The sequence below is a fragment of the Sarcophilus harrisii genome, chromosome 6, assembly GCF_902635505.1.
Source record: "Sarcophilus harrisii chromosome 6, mSarHar1.11, whole genome shotgun sequence".
NCBI classification, from domain to species: domain Eukaryota; kingdom Metazoa; phylum Chordata; class Mammalia; order Dasyuromorphia; family Dasyuridae; genus Sarcophilus; species Sarcophilus harrisii.
The window spans coordinates 157299900-157320407 of NC_045431.1; the positions used below are offsets into that span (position 1 = coordinate 157299900).

The 20508-nt window shown below is 36.3% G+C and overlaps 1 protein-coding gene across 2 annotated transcripts in view; it reads right to left on the reverse strand.

Moving 5' to 3' along the window:
- SHROOM3 (shroom family member 3) overlaps window positions 1-20508 on the reverse strand; it is a 155996-nt gene that overhangs the window by 69461 nt on the left and 66027 nt on the right. Inside the window, exons 1-2 of one of the 2 annotated variants that reach the window (XM_031941897.1) lie at window positions 2727-2970; window positions 812-931 (exon numbers count right to left, since the gene is read on the reverse strand). In XM_031941897.1, coding sequence (XP_031797757.1) covers window positions 812-931; window positions 2727-2755 — 149 coding nt within the window. In that variant the 5' untranslated portion in view covers window positions 2756-2970. Of the gene's footprint in view, window positions 1-811; window positions 932-2726; window positions 2971-20508 lie in introns of those variants that run through there. The other variant, XM_012551990.3, reaches the window with a different exon arrangement.

A 20508-nucleotide genomic window follows, 5' to 3' on the forward strand; every position in this document is an offset into this window, starting at 1 on the left:
GATGTTGAATGATCCATATCATATACATTTCTACATAGAAATTTCTATGTAGAAATGTATATGATATGGTTTTGTGAAGGGATCTCAGAAGTCATCTAAACTCCTAATGAAACACCTCCTTTTGAAGAAAATGAAACAGACCCAAAAAGATTAAACAATCTAATAAAGGTCACATAGATAAGAATTTGAACCTGGGTTTTCTGAGTCTAAATCTAGCACTCTTTAGCACTCACTGAATCCAAGTGCTCCTCGAGACTACAGATCCACAATCTTCTGAACTGTAGCTCTTTTTAGTTCTAAGTGGGCAATAACTATTGAAAGGCTCAGGGGGCTATGTGACAGTCTTCAATCTCCTTGGGCTAGCCCAATATTCAGTGTCTTAAAACTAACATGCCCTTTACTGGCCTCAGATTTTCCTTGTATTTCTGAGCCTCAGCTCTAATCAAAAGTCCTTTTCTAATTTTTCCTTAATTTTTTAAGAAAAGTGTCTTGCCTTTGCCAATTCTCTCCAATTTATCCTATCTATGTTTGGTTGGTTCATAGTCATTGGTTTGATATCTCTCCATCAGCCTGAAAGCTTCTTGAGGACAGAAACTAATTTTTTCCTTTCTTTGTATCCATAGTGCTCAGCACATATTAAATTCACATTGAATTGATTTGTTGGACATTTTCTTATACCCTCAGAATTCTGGCCTCCTCATTCTAACCCCATAGTCTGAATTCTGACCCCATTTCTTGTTAATCTTCTCCACCAATCAATCATGGAACTCTTCCTGAGGTGCAACCAATAATATCCCTTTGGGTTTCTTACCAGTTCCTCAAAATCGGTTGGATTTCTCCATCTGTCGCTATCCTGTGCTGGAAATCACAGCTGAAAGACCTTGGGCTGAAAGGGGGAGAAACTTCAGGCTTCTGGTCTGCATCAGCATTCCTGGCAAAAGGAGAAAAATAAGAGGCTACCTAAGTATAGAGAATAAGACATAGAAGCAACAGAGCTCGAGGAACATTATTTGTTTTAAGCTTATATACTGAAACTTATTATATGGTATAGAGAAGAAAAAGCCATTGCTTTTGGAACTATGTTACCTCCTCTCCCCCAAACTCTCCAAATTATTAAACTGGACATACTCTTTGAAGAAGCAATAGCACTTCTATGTTCCCAAGAAATTAGAGAAATAGGAAAAGGAGCCACAAGTACAAAGATACTTATAGCAGTTGTTTTTGTGGTAACAAAGAACTAGAAACAAAGAGGATGACCATCCATTAGGGAATGGGTGAAATAATTAGCATTTATGAATGTGATAGCATGCAAGGTGCTTGTAATTAAGAAGATGGTTTCAGAAAAAACTTGGGAAGATTTGTATGATGTAGATTGAACAGAATAAGAATAATTTATACAATAGCAAAAAAATTTTTTTTTTTTAAAGACTGTAAAGAACTTTAAAACTTGAGAATTCTTATCAATGTGATGACCAACCACAGCAGAACAAATAATAGCTTGGTACCTACCTCCTTCCTGACAGAAAAGTAACATTCAAAATATAGATTTATTTTTCACCATAGGTCAATATACTGCTTTATTCCTTTGTTTATTGTGAACATAATTTCTGAATCAAAAGTTGATCAAATCACTTTCATTTTGTTGTTATCCATTGGAAAGCTTCCTTAATTTGTATAAAATCTACTGTCTAAATTTTATGTAATTAAAAAAATAATTTATTCTTCTTTATACAATTTTGGATACTATTAAATATAACCAAAATTTAATCTTGAACCTGAAGTTTGACATTTTTTTAGTCATTTTTATTTTCTCAAACACTGTCAGACATGATTTTCATGGAGATGTATTCTAAATAAATGTTAGTCAAGTCATATGCAGTATATATGTCACAATAAGGACTTATTTCCCCCTTGGGGGTGGGAGGAAGAGAGGAGCTCAGGAAAGGGCAGTTTAAAAAAAAGTGAGAAAAGAAAAAAGCATCACTGAAGCATTTAAAAATGTTCAGAAGAGAACCCAAGAAGGATCAATGACAGACAGTACAGCTCTAGAAGTTATATATAATCTTCTTTTCTGTTCTACTACATTTTTTTAAAGTTAAAAATATTTTTAAAAAATACTTAAAATGGGGGCAACTAAATGTTGTGGTGGATAGGGCACCAGCCCTGAAGTCAGGGAGACCCGAGTTCAAATCTGCTCTCAGACACTTAACCATCCTTGGTATGAGACCCTAGGCAAGTCACTTAACCCTAATTGCCTCAACAAAACAAACAAAAAATCTTAAAATTTATTCTATGTATTAAAAACAACACCAGAGGTTTCACCCCTCTCTTTTTCTGTTTTTCCCCCCATATAAAAGCAATTTGTGTGTGTGTATATATGTGTTATCTTCAGAAATTTTTAAAAAGCCCATTAATAATAAATGTCAATAGCTCCCCCTTTCTACTCCTTATCTTTGGAGAAAAATGTGGTGGTAACATGTTTTCCCTCAAAAGAGCAAATCAGATTCCTAACCCAGTATACAGAGAAATTAGTTATTCCTTAGAGGGTGGTTCACCTGTGATTTAACATCTATATAAACAAATGAAAACCAGTTTCACTACCCCAAACAACCAGACCTGTAACTAATAACAAGCAAGTCTTTGTTTCTACCAGACTATGTTTCATCTTTATTATTTAAAGTCATACTAACTAGCTCTGCTAATAATTGCTTTTCTTTTTGTCTTACCTCATTTTCCTTTCATTCAGCTTTCTCATTCACTTTCTCCTTCCTCTTTCTTTCTTTCTCTTTTCTCATTCTCCCACTCTTCCTTTGCTCCTTCTATTTCACTTTCCTTCTTTCCTAAAATCGTCTTACTTCCCACTTACTTGATGCCCTTTCTCTCTCCCCTTCTCTTTGCACCATCATTCTTGCTGGCTACATCCAAGGAAAGCTAAGACCCAGAGCCATGGTGTGATGGGCCCTTGTTCTTTTCAATAGGGCTGCAGCCCAGAAATCACTGCCAATTTCTGAGCTTGGGCTACTTCAGATGGTTCAGATTCCAATGCTGTAGGAGACAAGCTTTCTTTGTGTCTATTTAAATCTACCCTTCCATCATTCCAGTGACACCTTTCTTCCATTCCTCCAATAGATCAGGCAAAGAATCTTAAGCTTCTCATGGCCAATGGGAACAAATGCATTTTCACCCTCTTAATAGAGTCCTGCAGCTTCAGCATTCCTAGGTGCCCTAGTTGTGCTCCTAACCAACCTGTCCCTGAAGGTCACCTCCCATCCTTTCCTGGATTGGTTTTTGTTTATATACCTCTCTTGGCGTTGGCCCTGAGGAGCTTTTCTTGTTTTTGTTCTCAAAGAACTTCCCTATGGCTCTCAGTGTTGATGGCATTCATCATATAAATACTTCTCCTTGAAGATATGAATGTGAGCCCAGCCTCCTTGTATGGATACCATGATTGAAGATATGAATGTGAGCCCAGCCTCCTTGTATGGATACCATGATTGAGAGGAGCCAGAGGATTGTGGGACAGTCTTTCTACTAACTTTTCATGTCTTCTAAATCTTTATAATGAAAGAGAATGGAAATGAATTCTTTCTTGAATGCCCAGGCTGGAGTATTCCATTTTACTGGGAGGGACATGAAGTATTGTAGAGAAGTCAGGGATGCCAGAAACATCCTGGGAATGCAGTAATCTCCAAAGTAGATTACTGGGTCAGCCAGGTTCCTCCTAAACTTCCTACTCTCCACTCTCCCCTAATTCAGCCAAATGGGCATGATGTTTTGGAATAAGAGGACTAACAAACTGTGCCCTTACTTCTTTTTTTGACGAGGCAGATCAAGAAAATTGTTATTGTCATCATCATCATTGTTTGCATTGTGTTCAAATAGTATTCCTGAGATTATAGCCCCATTATTCCCCTCTCAAGTGGTATTTCTGAGCTTACAATTATATCAATTTTATCCTAATAACTTTGGGAGGTAAGTTCTTTTATTATTATTATTATCATCCCCATTTTATAGATGAGGAAAATGAGGCAGAGAAGGTAACTTACCAAGCAGCAAACAACTATGTGAGACCATATTTGAATATGTAGTCTTGAGTTAATTTAATCTAACCATTTTAATTTTAATCTAAGCATTAGACCAAGTCTTTCAAACTATTCTTTCAGGAAAGAGGTACTACAGATAATACATTACTCAGCTATTAATCACTGTCAACTTGGAAAGAAGTCTCTCACAGACCATCCCCAGGCCTCGAGCTTACACTAAGGCTTTATAATTTTTTTAAAAAAATCAATGACTAGTATAAAGCAGAGAAAGGGGTTTTCCAGTATAGATAGTGATCTAAAAGGTTATAGCTGAAGTTGGTTGCCCTAAGAATCTTCCTTGAAAAGACTTTAAAAAAAATTTTTAACTTCCTCCCTAAATACGTTATACTATTAGTCCCAAATTCTGCCTCTTCCTTACAAAGATTTCAAAGATCACCAGATGAAGCAAGAATCAATAAAACAAAGGGAAACACTACAAGCGTCCTTCATCCAATCAAAGATTGTACAATAATAAGAAGTAATAGTTAACAATTTATTGAATACTTTTGGATGTTTGCAAAGTGCTTTTACATATATCTTATTAGAGCTTTCCAAAAATCCTGCTATTCTCTTTACAAAGGTTCATAACTATTAAATTTAAATCAAAACTCAGACTCAGTTTTTCCTGATGTCAAATCTAGGATTCTTTCAACTGCATCAGCAGAGGTCCTCAAACTTTTAAAATAGAGGGCCAGTTCATTGTCCCTCAGACTGTTGGAGGGCCGGATTATAGTAAAAATTTTGTTTTGTGGGCCTTTAAATAAAGAAACTTCATAGCCCTGGGTGAGGGGGATAATCGTTCACAGCTGCCGCATCTGGCCCACAGGTTGTAGTTTGAGGATCCCTGCCCTAAGACAAGAAGTCCAGGTGTGGTGATCAGGGTCAAGTTCACATGCACCATCACCTCAACCTCCCCTGCTTCACACAATAATTCTTCCAACAAAGCAAAGTAATTCCAAAGGTACTCAGGATCATTTCATTTTTAGGTCATCCCAAAGAAGAGGAGATTCTCAAAATTTTGCAGATTGTACTTTGTTAAAATAAGCAAACAAAATGCATTTGAGAAAATGAGAATAACTGATTAGTGCTTACTTTCCTTTCACTATAAAAATCTTTATTAAAACAAGTCTCTTAACATATCTCTTTCATGAAAACAGATGAAATAGGTAAATAAATATAAATAAAAATAATACCACACAGTTGTTTGTATTTCTCTTCTCTCGTTTATTTAAGGAATGAGAAAGCCAGATTATAGCTGGATCCTTTTGAACTAGGAACCATTCATTCAGAATCTTTTGTTTTTCCTTTAAGTTTTCATAGAACTTCCGAAAACTAACCTGGTCCTTCCCACTGTAGCCCAATGGATTTTATTAATATCAGGTCTTCTGAATTTTAATAGTTAATTTTTAAGAAAAAAGATACAGATGTTTCTGTCTCAGTATCATATTTACTTCTAAACAGATAGGGAGAAAGGAAAGAGAAAGACCTAAAGTGCTATATTATTATGCGGAATTTAATCCCCCAGACTGTATTAAAAAGACCAGCCCAGATTCCTTAAATGCCTGGTTAGTTTTCCTACATCTAAAATCCTTTCTACTTTTTCCATTACATATAAATAACTCATGAATTGTTTTGCTTGACTACACTCATTCAAAAGAGTGAATTTCTGGAGGGAGGAGGGAGTGTCAGTCAATACACATTAAGTACCCACTGTGTGCCAAGCAGTACTTTGCTTAGTACTGTGGGGATCCTAAAATTAACAAAAGGCAGTCACTGCCTACAAGGAGGAGACACTATAGTGGGAGACAACTTGTAACAAATATGTGCAAACAAGCTACATACAGGATAAACTGGAAATAATTAACAGAAGGAAGACATTAGAATCAAGAGGGATTGGGAAAGACTTTTTCTTATAAGATAGGGTTTTCTTGAGAAGTAGTAGCTGGGGTGGGAAAGGATTCCCATGTTCATGGGAATTTCGTGTTCATTTTTCAATTTCATTTCAATTCCATTTCATGTTCATGAAAGAGGAAGGAGATCTATGTCAATGGATCAAGAGTGTGTGGTGGGGCTTAAAATATAAGAAAACAGGAAAGATAGAAGGGGGCTAGGCTATGAGGGAGTCTGAATGCCAGATTTTTCTATTTAATCCTGGTGGCAAGAGGGAACCACTGGAGTTTACGGAGTATGTGGGGCAGACGTGACAGAGCACTTGCAATTCAAGAAAATCACTTTGGTCGCTGAATTGGGGATGGATTGGAGTGGGGAAGAGACCTGGAGCAGGCAGACCTACCAGAAACCACTGAAATAGTCCAGGTGTGAGCCGATGAAAGCCTGCACCAAAGTGGTGGCAGGGTGAAAGGAGAGAAGGGGATGTATCCAAAAGATGTGGCAAAAAGTAAAAGAAGATCTTAGGTACATATTTGATAGAGGGAGAGGGGAAGAGACATATTGAGGAATCCTAGATTGTGAGACTAGTGACAGAGATAAAACAAAAGGAAAGTAAAGAATACCAGTAAAACACTCCAAAAATACATAGGCAAAAAAAGAATTCAGAATTGGGCACAAACAGGACAACTGTATTGTTGTTTTAAGTTTTAATATATACTAAAAAAAAGTCCAATTGAAGAGCTGGAAAGGGTCTTGAAAATGACTGAGTTAACCCCTTCATTTTATAAAGAAACTGAAATCCAGGGAAGTTAAATTATTTGATAAAGGTCATAGAGTAAGTGGCCCTTAGGATGTGAAGTGCAGACCTCAGACTGTGAATCCAATGTGGATTTCTCCATGCTGCAGAGCCTCTAAATTGATATGCAATCTTTATTATGTGAATATATGTGTGTATATATATCATATTATGTATATATTTTATATTATATATAATTATTATTAAAGCTTTTTATTTTCAACATTCACCCCTGAAAAGCCTTGTGTTCCAAATTGTTTTCCCTCCCTTCCTCCACTCCCTACCAAGATGGCAAGTAATCTAATATATATTAAACATATGATAAGCTATCTTTTTTTATTTTGTGTATAAATGAAATGATCATGTTTGCTGCTGAATAAGGGGAGCTGGGTAACACAATAGTTAAGAGAATTGGGCCTGGAATCAGGAAAACCCGAGTACAAATCTGACCTCAGATACTTACTAGCTGGGAGAACCTGGACACGTCATTTAACCCTGTTTGCCTCAGGTTTTTTTTTTTTTTTTAATATGTAAAATGAGCTGGAGAAGGAAATGGTAAACCACTCCAGTATCTTTGCCAAGAAATCCCCAATAGGGTCACAAAGAGTCAGACATGGCTGAAAAGTGATTGGGAACAAAAATAAAGATAAATTCACACACACACACACACACACACACACACACACACACACACACAATCCTGTAAATATATAAATATACCACATTAAAATGGCTCGAGACCAAAATACTTCTCTCTTTGGTCTTAAGAGTATGTTTTGGTTTAATTTAACTTATAAAACCAAGTAAGATTTCTCCTGCCTGTTACCAATTATGTTAGTCCATTAAAGAATTTTTAAAATCAACTAGTGAGGATTATAAAGCGTGCTGATTGATTGTGTGGGAATAAAGCCCTCAACTCAGGACTCAAAGGGAAGCGATAGTTAGTCTAGGGCAAGGGTGATAACTGGGCTCTTCCTCCTAGGAAAGAAAATTGGGGTGGGGGGAGGAAGATGGGAGGCTGATGAAAGGGTTTACAAAAGACCTTGGGAAAGCGAACAGGAATTTGCAGTGGGAGGCTGTCAGATTCTTTTCTAGAGCCAAGTCTGGGCAATCACTTCACTGAGGAAGACAGATGGCTGGCATAGCACGCAGGAGCTGCTCATGTGCAAGCCAAAGGAATAGGAAGCTGGCCTTTGTTCCACGATTGAGTGGCTCTGGTTCACTTGTCATTCCTAAGGTAGAAACTGTAGGTAATATCCCAGGAGACTCAAATAAGTCTTCCTTTACCCCACACGCTCCCCAAAAGCAGACCAACATTCATATATTTATGAATTCCCCCTTTGAACCTCTCCTAATTTTCAAAGTTCAGATCTTAGAATATGATCCTCAAAGCACCCTGTTATAATAATTAACTCATTTTAGGCCTAGGAAGTTAATATGCACTAAGGGATGCATATTCTTCTCTATACTTCAGATAGCTTCCACTGAATGAAAAGTTAAGAATACTTTTGTTTTGCGCTTGGTTTGGTTCTTATATTATTATACATAATGTTATACTATATTGTAATTAAGGGGTAAATTTATTGACTTAATTTGTATTGTTATTATAAATTTATATATAGACAACTTTATGATTGAGGAAAAATTCAGGTAATGGAAAGATCTGGGCAAAGGACAGCAGAATATATTATATATTTGAGGATAGACAGGCACTGAAAGGGGAAGTCCTAAGAAAAAGAAGATCAATCCTCTAACTTTCTACATTTCTTTTTTTTCTTTATTATTATAGTTTTTTATTTACAAGATATATGCATTTTTCAGCATTGACTATTGCAAAACCTTTTGTTCCAATTTTTCCCTGCTTCCCCCATTCCCTCCCCCAGGGCAGGTAGACACAATACATGTTAAATATGTTAAAGTATAAGTTAAATACAATATATGTATACATGTCTATACAGTTATTTTGCTGCACAAGAAGAATCGGACTTTGAAATAATGTACAATTAACCTGTGAAGAAAATCAAAAATGCAGGCGGACAAAAATAGAGGGATTGGGAATTCTATGTAGTGGTTCATGGTCATCTTCCAGAGTTCTTTTGCTGGGTGTAGCTGCTTTTATTCATTATTGAACAATTTGTTTCATCTTATTGTTGAAGAGGGCCATGTCCATCAGAATTGATTCTCATATAGTATTGTTGTTGAAGCATATAATAATCTTCTGGTCCTGTTCATTTCACTCAGCATCGGTTCATGTAAGTCTCTCCAGGCCTTTCTGAAATCATCCTGCTGGTCATTTCTTACAGAACAATAATATTCCATAACATTCATATACCATAATTTATCACTACAAAAAAGGCTGCCACAAACATTTTGGCACGTACAGGTCCCTTTCCCTTCTTTAGTATCTCTTTGGGATATAAGCCCAGTAGTAACACTGCTGGAACAAGGGTATGCACAGTTTGATAACTTTTTGAGCATAGTTCCAAATCACTCTCCAGAATGGCTGGATGTATTCACAATTCCACTAACAATGTATCCAACTTTCTACAATTTTTGAGGAGGTACATATGATTGGAACGATGGAACTCAGCTTAGAGTCAGAGAAAACGAAGTTCAAAGCTGGCTTTAGACATTTACTAATTGTGTGACCCTGGACAAGTCACTTCATCTGTTTGCCTCAGTTTCCTCAACTGTAACACTAATAAAAGCACCAACCTCAGGTAATGAGGCTCATATGAGTGAAGATCTGTAAAGTGCTTAGCACACAGTTCCTGGCATACAGTAGGTGCCATTTCAATGTTTATTCCTTTCTTTTCTCAAATTTTTTCCTGAGATGCTTATAGAAGTAATAAAAAGTTCTTTCCCTTCTCCCCTACAACTCAGTCCTACTTATATTTTCCCCTTTTTGCCATTTGTCCTTGGACTGACAATTCTTTTCTACTTTGTTCCAGATTGTCTCCATTCTTTTCTTAGCAACCAGACCTTGGAAATCTCTCCTGGGTTTGGACTTAACTGCTCCCTTCTTTATATAAGCTCCTTAGTACATAGCCAGAGCCCTTACCCAGTCAGACCAGACTTCCTGTAGTACTTGATGGAAATGTCTTTGACTTTGTGAAAAACTGAGAAATATTCTTACCTGATAAATGACTCGACACTAACTTAAATGGAAGGTGGAGGTGGAGTGGGGTGATATTATTGGTTTATTCAGTCAACTTTTACACTTATACTCTTCCATCAGATTTGTATATAAACTGTAGGGAAAATTATTTCTGTAGATTGGCAGTCTATAGAAACTTTAACCAGGATGTTAAAATAATAAGCTAGAAAGGACCCTTGAAATTAGATCAAACCCTTAATTTTAAAGATGAAGAAGTTGATATTCCAAGTCACAGATATTAAAATTTCTTCAATAAAGAGGTTCAAATAACAATTCTTCTATTCACAAAAATGTGTTGAACACACGCCTATTCCTTGGCAATGGGCTGAGAAAGCTTATAGGTTTAATATAGCACATTCAGAAAATGCTGTTATTATTCCCATTTTAAAGCTGAAGAAACTGGGACAGAGGTTGTGATGAAAGAAAAGCTGACAGCCCAGGACATCCACTTTCCCCTCTGATGAAAAGAGAGATTCTGAAGCCTGGAAAGCATGTGGTTCTGCCTTTTTTCCAGAGGGGAGGAGGGAGCAGAAAGGACCAGGGATCATCTGGCCAACTACATATTCTGCAGCGATAGCAGCCACTTGGCTTTTCACACACACACACACACACACACACACACACACACACACACACACATTTCTCCAGAACAAAAAATGAATGAAAATCAATTAGATTTTCTTGAAATTATTTAAGGATGATGATGGTGAAGATGAAGATAATGATAACAAGTAGCATGCATACAGTACATTTTACAGGCGAGTTTGTTGTTCAATCTTTGTATCTCATAGGTGGTGAAATGGCTAGAATACTGTGCTTGGAATAAAATCTGGCCTCAGACATTAACTAGTCATGTGACCCTGGGCAAGTCACTTGACCCTTTTTACCTCAGTTTCCCTTCTGTAAAATAAGCTGGTGAAGGAAATGGCAAACCACTCCAGTATCTTTGCCAAGAAAACTTCAGAAAAATCCAATTACAACCAAATCAAACTAAAAATTAGTTGGTGAGGAAGAGTTAAGAGTGGTAGGTTTCACTTTGAATTCTCTATCAGCTCCCCTGATTTTTAATAGATAGATAGGTAGAGATAAATATAGATATATGTATAGAAAGATATATACTTAATTAAAACTTTTTATTTTCAAAATACACGCATAATTTTCAACATTCACCCATGCAAAACATTGTTTTAAATTTTTTTCTCCCTCCCTTCCCTCCACTCCCTCTCCTAGATGGCAACAATATATGTTAAACATGGACAATTCTTACATACATATTTCCACAATTATCATGCTGCACAAGAAAAATCAGATCAAAAAGGAAAAAAATTCACTTTAGAAAAGAAAGGGGACCTCATAGCTAACACTGAAATCTGCTGGAAAGAACCCTAAATTATTAGGTCCCCTGGACTGTAATTTCACTTATGCCTTGAATAGTATGGCTCTAAGTCACTTCATACATTTTGGGCTTCATTTTACCCTTTTATATATAAAAGAAAGTTGGACTCGATTTATCTCCAATGGTCTTTCCAGTTCTAAAATTCAATGATTATATAACATCAAATAGTATGTTTCTTTTTTAACTGCTACAACTTAGCATAATAATAATAATAACAACAATAAGCTCACTGCATTTTAGCTCTCTATTTGGTCTGGCCTAGGATGGCTGTAATCACAGAATCAATGCACGCCTACTACATTCAAACCTATCAAATTAATGTCACATTACTATCATCTCAGTGTGGCTATCTGAGAACAGATAACAAGGACACCTGGATAAGCAATGCAACCAGTGTCTTCACTTCCATCTAAGGCGAGAGAGAGAAGACTAATTATTAGCAATCTGTTTTTATATTACTTTGTACATATTCTGTATCTATTTACTGCCATTCTGTGTTTGTAATATACACATTATATCCACTGAATAGAATACAAGTTTCTTGAGGACAGGGACAATTCATTTTTTTTTTTAATCAGCAGCTCTTATACATAATACAGTGGATGGAATGCTGACTCTAGAGTAAAAAGGATATAGTTCAAATCCAGCTTCAAGCATTTATTAGGGCAAGGCACTTAACTCTTGTTTCCACATCTGTAAAAGGAGCTAAAGGAAATGGCAAACCATTCCAGTATTTTAGCCCCGCAAAAATTCCAATTGGAGTCACAGAATTGAAACAATTCAGCAACACCACGTATAGAGTAGGCATTTCATTAATGTTACATGAATATTTTTCATGCAATGAATAGCATTCTAAAAAAAAAAAAGTGACTACTTAAGAACCACAACCCAAATTCCTGAGCTATCCTAAATCTCATATTCATAAGATATGTGTTCGGCGTCCTCCGGTTTTGACTCTAATAGTCAACAGATATATGATTTGCTGATCTTCAGTCCTCTCGTCTATATGAAGGGGTTGAAAATTATTGAAAATATCTGTAATACTAATGGGTTTCACTGTGGATTGGGGCAGAATTGGCTGAGCTGGACTAAGATCCTACTACTGGGATTGGGGCAGAACTTGAATTCTTCTCCAATCTTTTTCCCTAGGGAAGCTTTAGGGTGTGACCTTTTTTCCAGTTGACAATTCTCCCAATCCCCATCTCTAAAAGATATTTACTCGGACACACCCAGAACCATCAATTAGTTCACTTTTAATTTAGAGACATATCATATTTGTGTTTTTTAAAAGTTATATCAAGCAGAAAGTTATTAATGTAAGCCATAATAGCTCAGTCTCCAGTTAGGAAAATTCTCAACATTTTAGACACGTTTCTTGTTCTAGTCTAATTAAAATTTTTTGTTTATCTCTAGTTAACCCCTGCCTTCTTTCTATTTAACCAAAATCAGGACCCAGGAAGTATTTAGGTAAAAAATGCAAGCAATGTATACTACAGTGGTTATGGCTAAAAGGCAAAAAGAGAGGAAATTGGGTTAAAACCAGACCTTTTTCTTGAACATCCCTCCTGGCCACGGGCTTTGGGTTGAGCCTTCTGCTCCAACATCCTCCTCTATTTCTTCCCCCTTTTCTCTAGCACCTAAGCTTTCACCCTTTTTCTTTGTAGATCGGTGGTCTTTCTAGCTAAATTCATTATGACTTGAAAACAGTTGGTGAAATAGACTCCCCAATGCTGCTGCTGATCTAAGTTCTAACTCTTTCCTTTAATCTACATCTCTGAGACTAAAGGAGACTTAAAGTCTCCTTTAAGTACTTCTGAACAGAACTCAACTCTGCCTTCAGGCCTTTAAGATCCTAATAGTCACAAATCCCTCTTTGGGAGCTGAAAGAGAACGAATGTGGTGCCAGAGAACTACAAATTTCAGGCTGATGGTCAGGTAGTTCATAAATCCCTATTCAATTACAGTATTACTCAACCAACAAGTATTTATTAGGCTCCAACTATGTGACAAATCTGACTGTGGAATGAGGGAAATATTTTGTAACCCATAAAGCACTACAGAAATGTGAGGGATTACTAGCAATCCTTCAGCACTGCCATATTGTTATTGGTCTCCAAGAATGCATTTTATACAAGAATGGCTTGTGGAAAGAAAAGTTAAAAATGGAGAGGCACTAGGGTATGTGAGGAAAATTGACAACACTCATATTATCTCTGTTCTTTTAAAAAAAAAATCAGACTTGACAAACATGAAAATATGTTCAGAAGAATTGCATGTTTAGCCTGCTGTCTTGGGGAGGGGGAAAGGCAGAAAAATTTGGAACACAAGCTTTTGCATTTTGAATGTTGAAAACACTTTTTCCATATATTTGAAAAAATAAAATAGTTTTAAAATTTGAAAATTTCTTAAAAAAAAAAAGAAATCTAGTTGATAAACCCCCTTCCGTTAGATTCTATACATCTTTAAAATAAACAAGAAAAAAAAATCAGAGAAAATAGAAATTTAGATACAAGTATGGAAATTAGGTACTTGTACGTAAGAGAAAACACAAGATAGAGGGAAATGAATAAGCATTTATAGAGCATATTTACTATGTGCCAGATACTGTGATAAGTACTTTTCAAGTATTATCTGTTTATAACAATTCTTGGAGGGAGACGCTTCTACTATCCCCATTTTACAGATAAGTAAACTGAGGCAAAGATAGATGAACTGATTTCCCCAGGGTTACACAACTAGTAAAAATCTGAGGAATTAGGGAAGCCTTTCTGGAGGCAATGAGATTTTCACTAAGACTTGAAGGAAGCTGAGAAGCAGAGATGAGATAGTAGAGCACTCTGGGCATAGGGTATAGGCAGAGAGAATGCCCAGGGATGAAAGACTGAACATTTTGCTCATGGAATAGTGGGGATGTTAAATGTGTTAATTTTTTTTTCTACCCTCCCAAATGTGATGCTTTTAACATTCTCAAATCCAATTAAAATTTAATGGTAAAAAAGAGGGATAGGTGGAGTTTGATTCTTGAACAAAGGATTCTGGTATGTATTGTCTGGATACAGGTACTGGACTATCAAAAGAGCTAACCAGACTCTAAGTATGGACAATCACTGTCCACTGCTAATCCCTTTTAAGAAATAAGCCCCAATTGTTAAAGAAGATGAGCTCCAGCAAATAGCATCAAGAAGGAAACAAATAATCATTTATTCAGATATAAGCATTATTCAGCATATATTTGACTATATGCCAGGCATTGTGTGGAGTCTTTTTCAAATATGATTTCATTTAATCCTTACATCTCTGGATGGTGAGTACTATTATTATTTTCATTTTACAGTTGAGGAAACTGAGATAGATAAAGGTGAAGTGACTTTCCAAAATCAGCTAATTTCTAAGTGCCTAAGGTTGGATTTGAAATTAGGCTTCTCTTTCTCCAGAGAAGCTTCTGTTAGAGTAGCATTCTAATAGCACTCAGCTACTCTAATAGAGTAGCTATTTTACGGGGAAGCTACTAGTAGCTAAATTAGGAATTTAATGGAGTAGTCAATGAAGTTTCCTGGGTAACAGGAAAAATTAGCCAATGGAATTCTTATGAGTTCCCTTGGACTTAATTACCATTTCTATGCTCATGATAATCTACTTTTCCTTTCCCAATCTCACAAGTCCAATTACTTTTTAGATATCTAAAACAGGATGACCAGCAGTCATCTTACCTCAACATGTCCAAAATGGAACTCATTTTTATTCTCCTTAAATCCTCCTCCATCCTACCTTCCCTATTACTGTAGAGAACAATATCATTCTCACTACTTAAGAGTCATCCTGAACCCCTCACTATCTCTTATTTGCCATCCCCTTCCCTTTTCCTTTTACAAGCTGCTACCAAGGACTATCAATTTCATCTTTGCAAATATCTCTCAACTATGTCCCCCTCTCTCCTCTGCCACTGTTCCCTCCCTCTGGTGCTGACTCTGATCATCTCCTTCCTGGACAATTTTAATAGACTGCTGGTGGGTCTGTGTGCTTCCAGCTTCTCTCCATTCCAGTCCATTCTCCATTCAATCACTTAAGTGATTTTCCTAAAACACAGGTCTAATTATGTTACAATTCCACTCCCACCCAATCAACAAATTCCAGAGGCTTCTTATCACAAAATGCTTTTTATCATTCAAAATCTTTCCTAACCTAGCATCTTCCCACTTTCTAAACTTACTCCCTAATACATATTCTCTGAGCCAGTGACACAGACCTCCTGACTGTGTGAAGACTAAGATATTCCAATTCTCATCTCTGGGCATTTTCTCTATCACTCTTCTTCTGACTATAGAGCTCCCTGGTTGCCTTTAAGTCCCAATTAAAATTCTTTCTTCCCCAACTCCTCTTAATTTCAGTGCTTTCTCTCTTTTAATTATTTTCTATTTAACTTGTATATAATTTGCTTTGTATTTATTTCCTTGCATGTTGTCTCCCCATTAGATTGTAAGCTCCTTGAGGGCAGGTATTATCTTTTGCCTTTTTTTTGGCATCCCCTATGTACAATGTTTGGCACATAGTAAGCACTTAGTAAATATTAGTTGATTGAATTATGAGAGGAGTTTCTTTCCCTAATAACTGGTACCATGTTTTAAACATAGTAGATGCTTTATAATATATTAAATCATTAAGATGTGTACTTTTCAGTGGTACAACCCAATACAACAGTGTTGTTGTTCTGTTGTTTTAGTGGTATATGACTCTTTACGACCCCATTTGGAGTTTTCTTGGCAAAGATATTGGAGTGGTTTACCATTTCCCTCTCTAACTCAGATATCTAACAGATAAGGAAAGGGGGGCAAATAGGATTAAGTGACTTGCCCAGGGTCACCTATAACTAGCAAGTGTCTGAGACTGGAACTGAATTCAGGAAGATGAGTCTTCCTGACATCCTCGTCTACTGTACCAACAGCTGTCCTAAATACAACAGAAATTATAAGTAAAACAGAGAATTTACTTCTCAATAGGAGCATTTAGTTTTATGATTGTGAACCACAATTGTTTATGCTAGCATATTCCTATACTCTCACTGGTGGAAGGCTTTTTGTCATTATATACATTATTAGATCTATTTGTTTCCTTTTATATATATTATATAACATATAATATACATTATATGTGTATATGTATTATGTGTGTGTGTGTGTATGTGTGTGTGTATGTGTGTGCGCGCGCGTATGTACACACACACTGGAGACATTTTTCCCTTCTTTAGTACTCTTAATACTAAAGGTTCCAAACCTGGGGGGTTGGAGAAAAAAAAAAAAGAAATTTGTATTTAGTGAAAACTTTGAGAGCAAGATAGGGATTGATTTCTTTGATTCCCTGGAGACCTTCCTGGCTTAGCCCTTGAATAAGGGTGACCTAAGGTAGAAAAAGCTGTGCCATGCTATGTAGGCAAGGGAAGGAAGCCCTTTGGCTCAGCAGACATCTCCGTTTTCAATGCTTTTAAGATGCCATTCTTTGGGAACCGGGTTTGGCCCTCCCACTTACATGCAAACAAATTGCTCTGGTTCTATACCTACCTGCACTAGAATGGCAATGGACCTTAAAACTCTAAATGGAGATTTTCTTTCACTTAGGGGGAAAATGGGTTCCTTGCTAAATTTGGCACTAACCAAGGAATCTTAGAGAAAATGAATACACTCTCTTGTTTGTGAGGGAGGCCTAATCCTTCCTTACTTTGCCCAAGAGGATTACTTGGACTTAAAAGATGCTCACACAAACTTTTTTTTCAGCTTGTGCCAACTTCATTTGTGGCCACAATATCCAAGTTTCGTTCTGCATTTTAGGGTAGATAATAGGCATTCCATGTTCTTTAAATACCTCCATATTTAAACTTAAATGTCCCTGACCTTTGCCATCTCCCTCAGCTAGGGCTTTCTGTCTCCCATGGATAAAACTGTTATCTCACATTCCTTGTTAGAAGCAGCTTAATAAGACAAAGTGAAAAAAATATATAGTTTTTTTTTTTGAAAAAGCAATACTCTGAAACTTCTAGAACATCTTTTCTAGGTGCTTGGAACTATTAATAATTTGCAAAATGTTTTTACTTCTTCCCTGACATTTTGCTACTTCAGCAAAATCCCCTTTGTATGATGTCAAACTGGGTTAATTTAAATTTAATTTTTGTCATTTTTTAAACTACCTCAAAATTGGACTTTCAAGGTCTATAAATAAACATTTTGAATACAGAGTAGGTTTGATTTTATGGCAATAATTAGTCTTAGAGAATTGGAAAAGATAATTAATCTCCTCAATTGACTATGTCACTCTCAAAAGTCATTGACTCTCCTTGGATTTGAACACTACCAGTCTCCTTCTCTCTCTCTCTCTCTCTCTCTCTCTCTCTCTCTCTCTCTCACACACACACACACACACACACACACAGAATATACATACCTGTTGCTAGAGGAATAGCAACAGTCAGATCACCTGAAGCCTCATCTCAATATTAGAAGAACTGAATAGCATTCACACAGCAGCCTGGCACATTCCCATTATAAGGCAGGCAACTTGGCAGAGTACAGCCAGCTCAATAAATACTTCTCCCCACCCCACATAAAAAACTGTATAAAAATGAAAGCATTTATACAGATTGTTAAACATGCCCAGCCATCCTCTGAACAGATTCTACCTTAAAGGCCAATTTCTAAAAAAGCAGCACTGTGTTCTAGAAATCAACAAGCTAGTATTTCTGAGGAAAAGACTCAAAGAGAATTCTAATGATTCAAGGTGCAGCATTGAAGCGAGTACTGAATCAGAAGTCAGGAAATTTAGCTCAATCATTTTTTAGTCATGTCCAACTCTTTGTGGACTCACTTGGGGTTTTCTTGGCAAGGATACTGGAATGGTTGCCAATGCCTTCTCATTCAACATAATTGTACAGATGATGAAACTGAGGCAAATGGAATGACTTGCCCAGTATCACACAGCTAATAAGTGTCTGGGAGTAGATTTTAAATTAGAAAAATGAGCCTTCCTGACTTTAGGTCCAGCAATCTATGCAACTGTTCCAAGGGAATCAGAAGACTTGAGTTTAGATTAGACATTAGCTATGTGATCCTCCATATGACACAATCCCTATCTGCCTAAGTTTTTAATTGTAAACTATAGATCATAATAGTATTTATTTTCTAGGAGTGTGTGTGTGTGTGTGTGTGTGTGTGTGTGTATAAAATCAGATATTTACAAAAGTGCTTTGCAAAAAAAAAATATGTTAAATGCCATCAATATTAATGGATTAGAATTTAGACCTAGAGATCAAATATATTTCTCTTCACTACTTCTCAAGCATATATAATACTCTGATGACACAGAAAGGATCTTTGAGCTCAATTGATCCAACTCGCACTTTAAAAATCTCCTTTATAATATTCCTTCTATGCTTTTATTTGATAACATCAGGAACCTACTTTTCCCCAAGACAGTGACCTCACCTTTTTGCTATTTAAAGTAGCATTCCTTACTTTCCATGTCTTCTATCTTTCTAGTCCCCTAAGGTTATATTCTCTGATCTTTTCTGTTACCTTCCACACCCAATTAATTGCCTAGTTTTGTTAATCCTATCTATACACACAAAAAACCTTTCAGATCCATCCTTTTCTCTCTCCTCGTACCTCTTTGCCTCTAATTTGTTCTTTCATCATTTCTTGCCCAAGCCACTGACATGGATGGCATCCTAACTTTCCCCCGAGTCGCTCCTTCACATAATTACCCCTATTTTTTTTCTCTTATATCACAGATCGACATTTTTATCTATCAAAACTCCAAATATCTTCCTATAGTTTCTACACTATGGTTCCTATTCACCTTAACATTTCTAGACTGATTGCTTTCTTGATCTTAGCTTCCTCATCTGTAAAGTGAGGGAAAGGACAGACAACACCTCTCTCAGAGGACAGAGGTGAAACTTAAATGAATCAGCATGTGGAAATAGCCTGCAGAATTTAAACCCACTGTCTTTCTCTTTAGTTTCCTTCAGTACGAGTTGGAATGCAATAGAAGTTTAATTTTAATTTCAACTAGAAAACTAGGTAATAAAATGTAACTTTGGATTTTTTCATAACAGCAAGATTGTTGCCTGTAGAAGGAAGTTTCAAAACCTCTAAAGACAAACATTAAAGCACTCTATAAATCATTATGGTTTTTTCCATTACATTCTAGTAAAACTTTCAGGTTAGCTTGTTCCTTAACTCTGCCTTCTATCTCCCATTTCTATTTCTTTCAAAATGTACAACTTCTTCAAAAAACCCTTTAGTTCCTTTCAGGTTTACTTCAACTGCCACTTCTTCAACAAGGCCTTCCTTAATTTCATCACAATGAAATCATGTCTTTGGGCCAGGGGCAGCAGCTGGTGAAAAAGAAACCCAAAGAGGCAAGGTTTGTGTGGATGGTAAAGGCCTGGCTTATGCATTCCTCTGAGGAGTTAAAGATGGAGAAGTGTGTGCTTTATCTCTGACTTAGGGAAGGTATCTCAAATACCACCAAATGGTCCACATTACTGAGGACTATTTGCTTAGATTTGGTGTGAATTTCAGGTTTCACATCTTCTGTAGCTTTGTCATTAAGCCTGAACAAATTCTGTCCATTCTGTCAAGCTTTCCTCTGTTTGATTGGTACCAAGAAGTCCTTTGTGATCAACCAAATAGAAGAAAAGATCAGAAATAGGAAGAGATGAACCACTTTGACTCAGGTAAGGGACAGTCAACTACTGACAATTAATTAGCAGTCTAGCAGGCTCCCTTACTATACTGTTTGAAATATTATTAGCTTATATTGTGCAGTGATCAATTATGACCAACTTAGCTCTGTCAGCAATACGATGATCCAAGACAATACCAAAAGACTCATAATGGAAAATCCTATCCACATCTAGAGAATGAATTGATGGAGTCTAAATGCAGATTGAAGCATACAGTTTTTGCCTTATTTTTTTTTTCATGTTTTTTTTCTTTTGTTCTTTTTTATAACATGACTAATATGGAAATGTTTTACATAATTGCACAGACATAACCTATATCAAATTGCTTACCAACTTAAGGGAGGGTAGAGGGTAAGGAAGGAGGGAGAAAATTAAATTTATTTTAAAAATGAATGTTAAAAGTTTTCTTTACATGTAATTGAAAAAAACAAAAAACTATTTAAAACAAAGAAA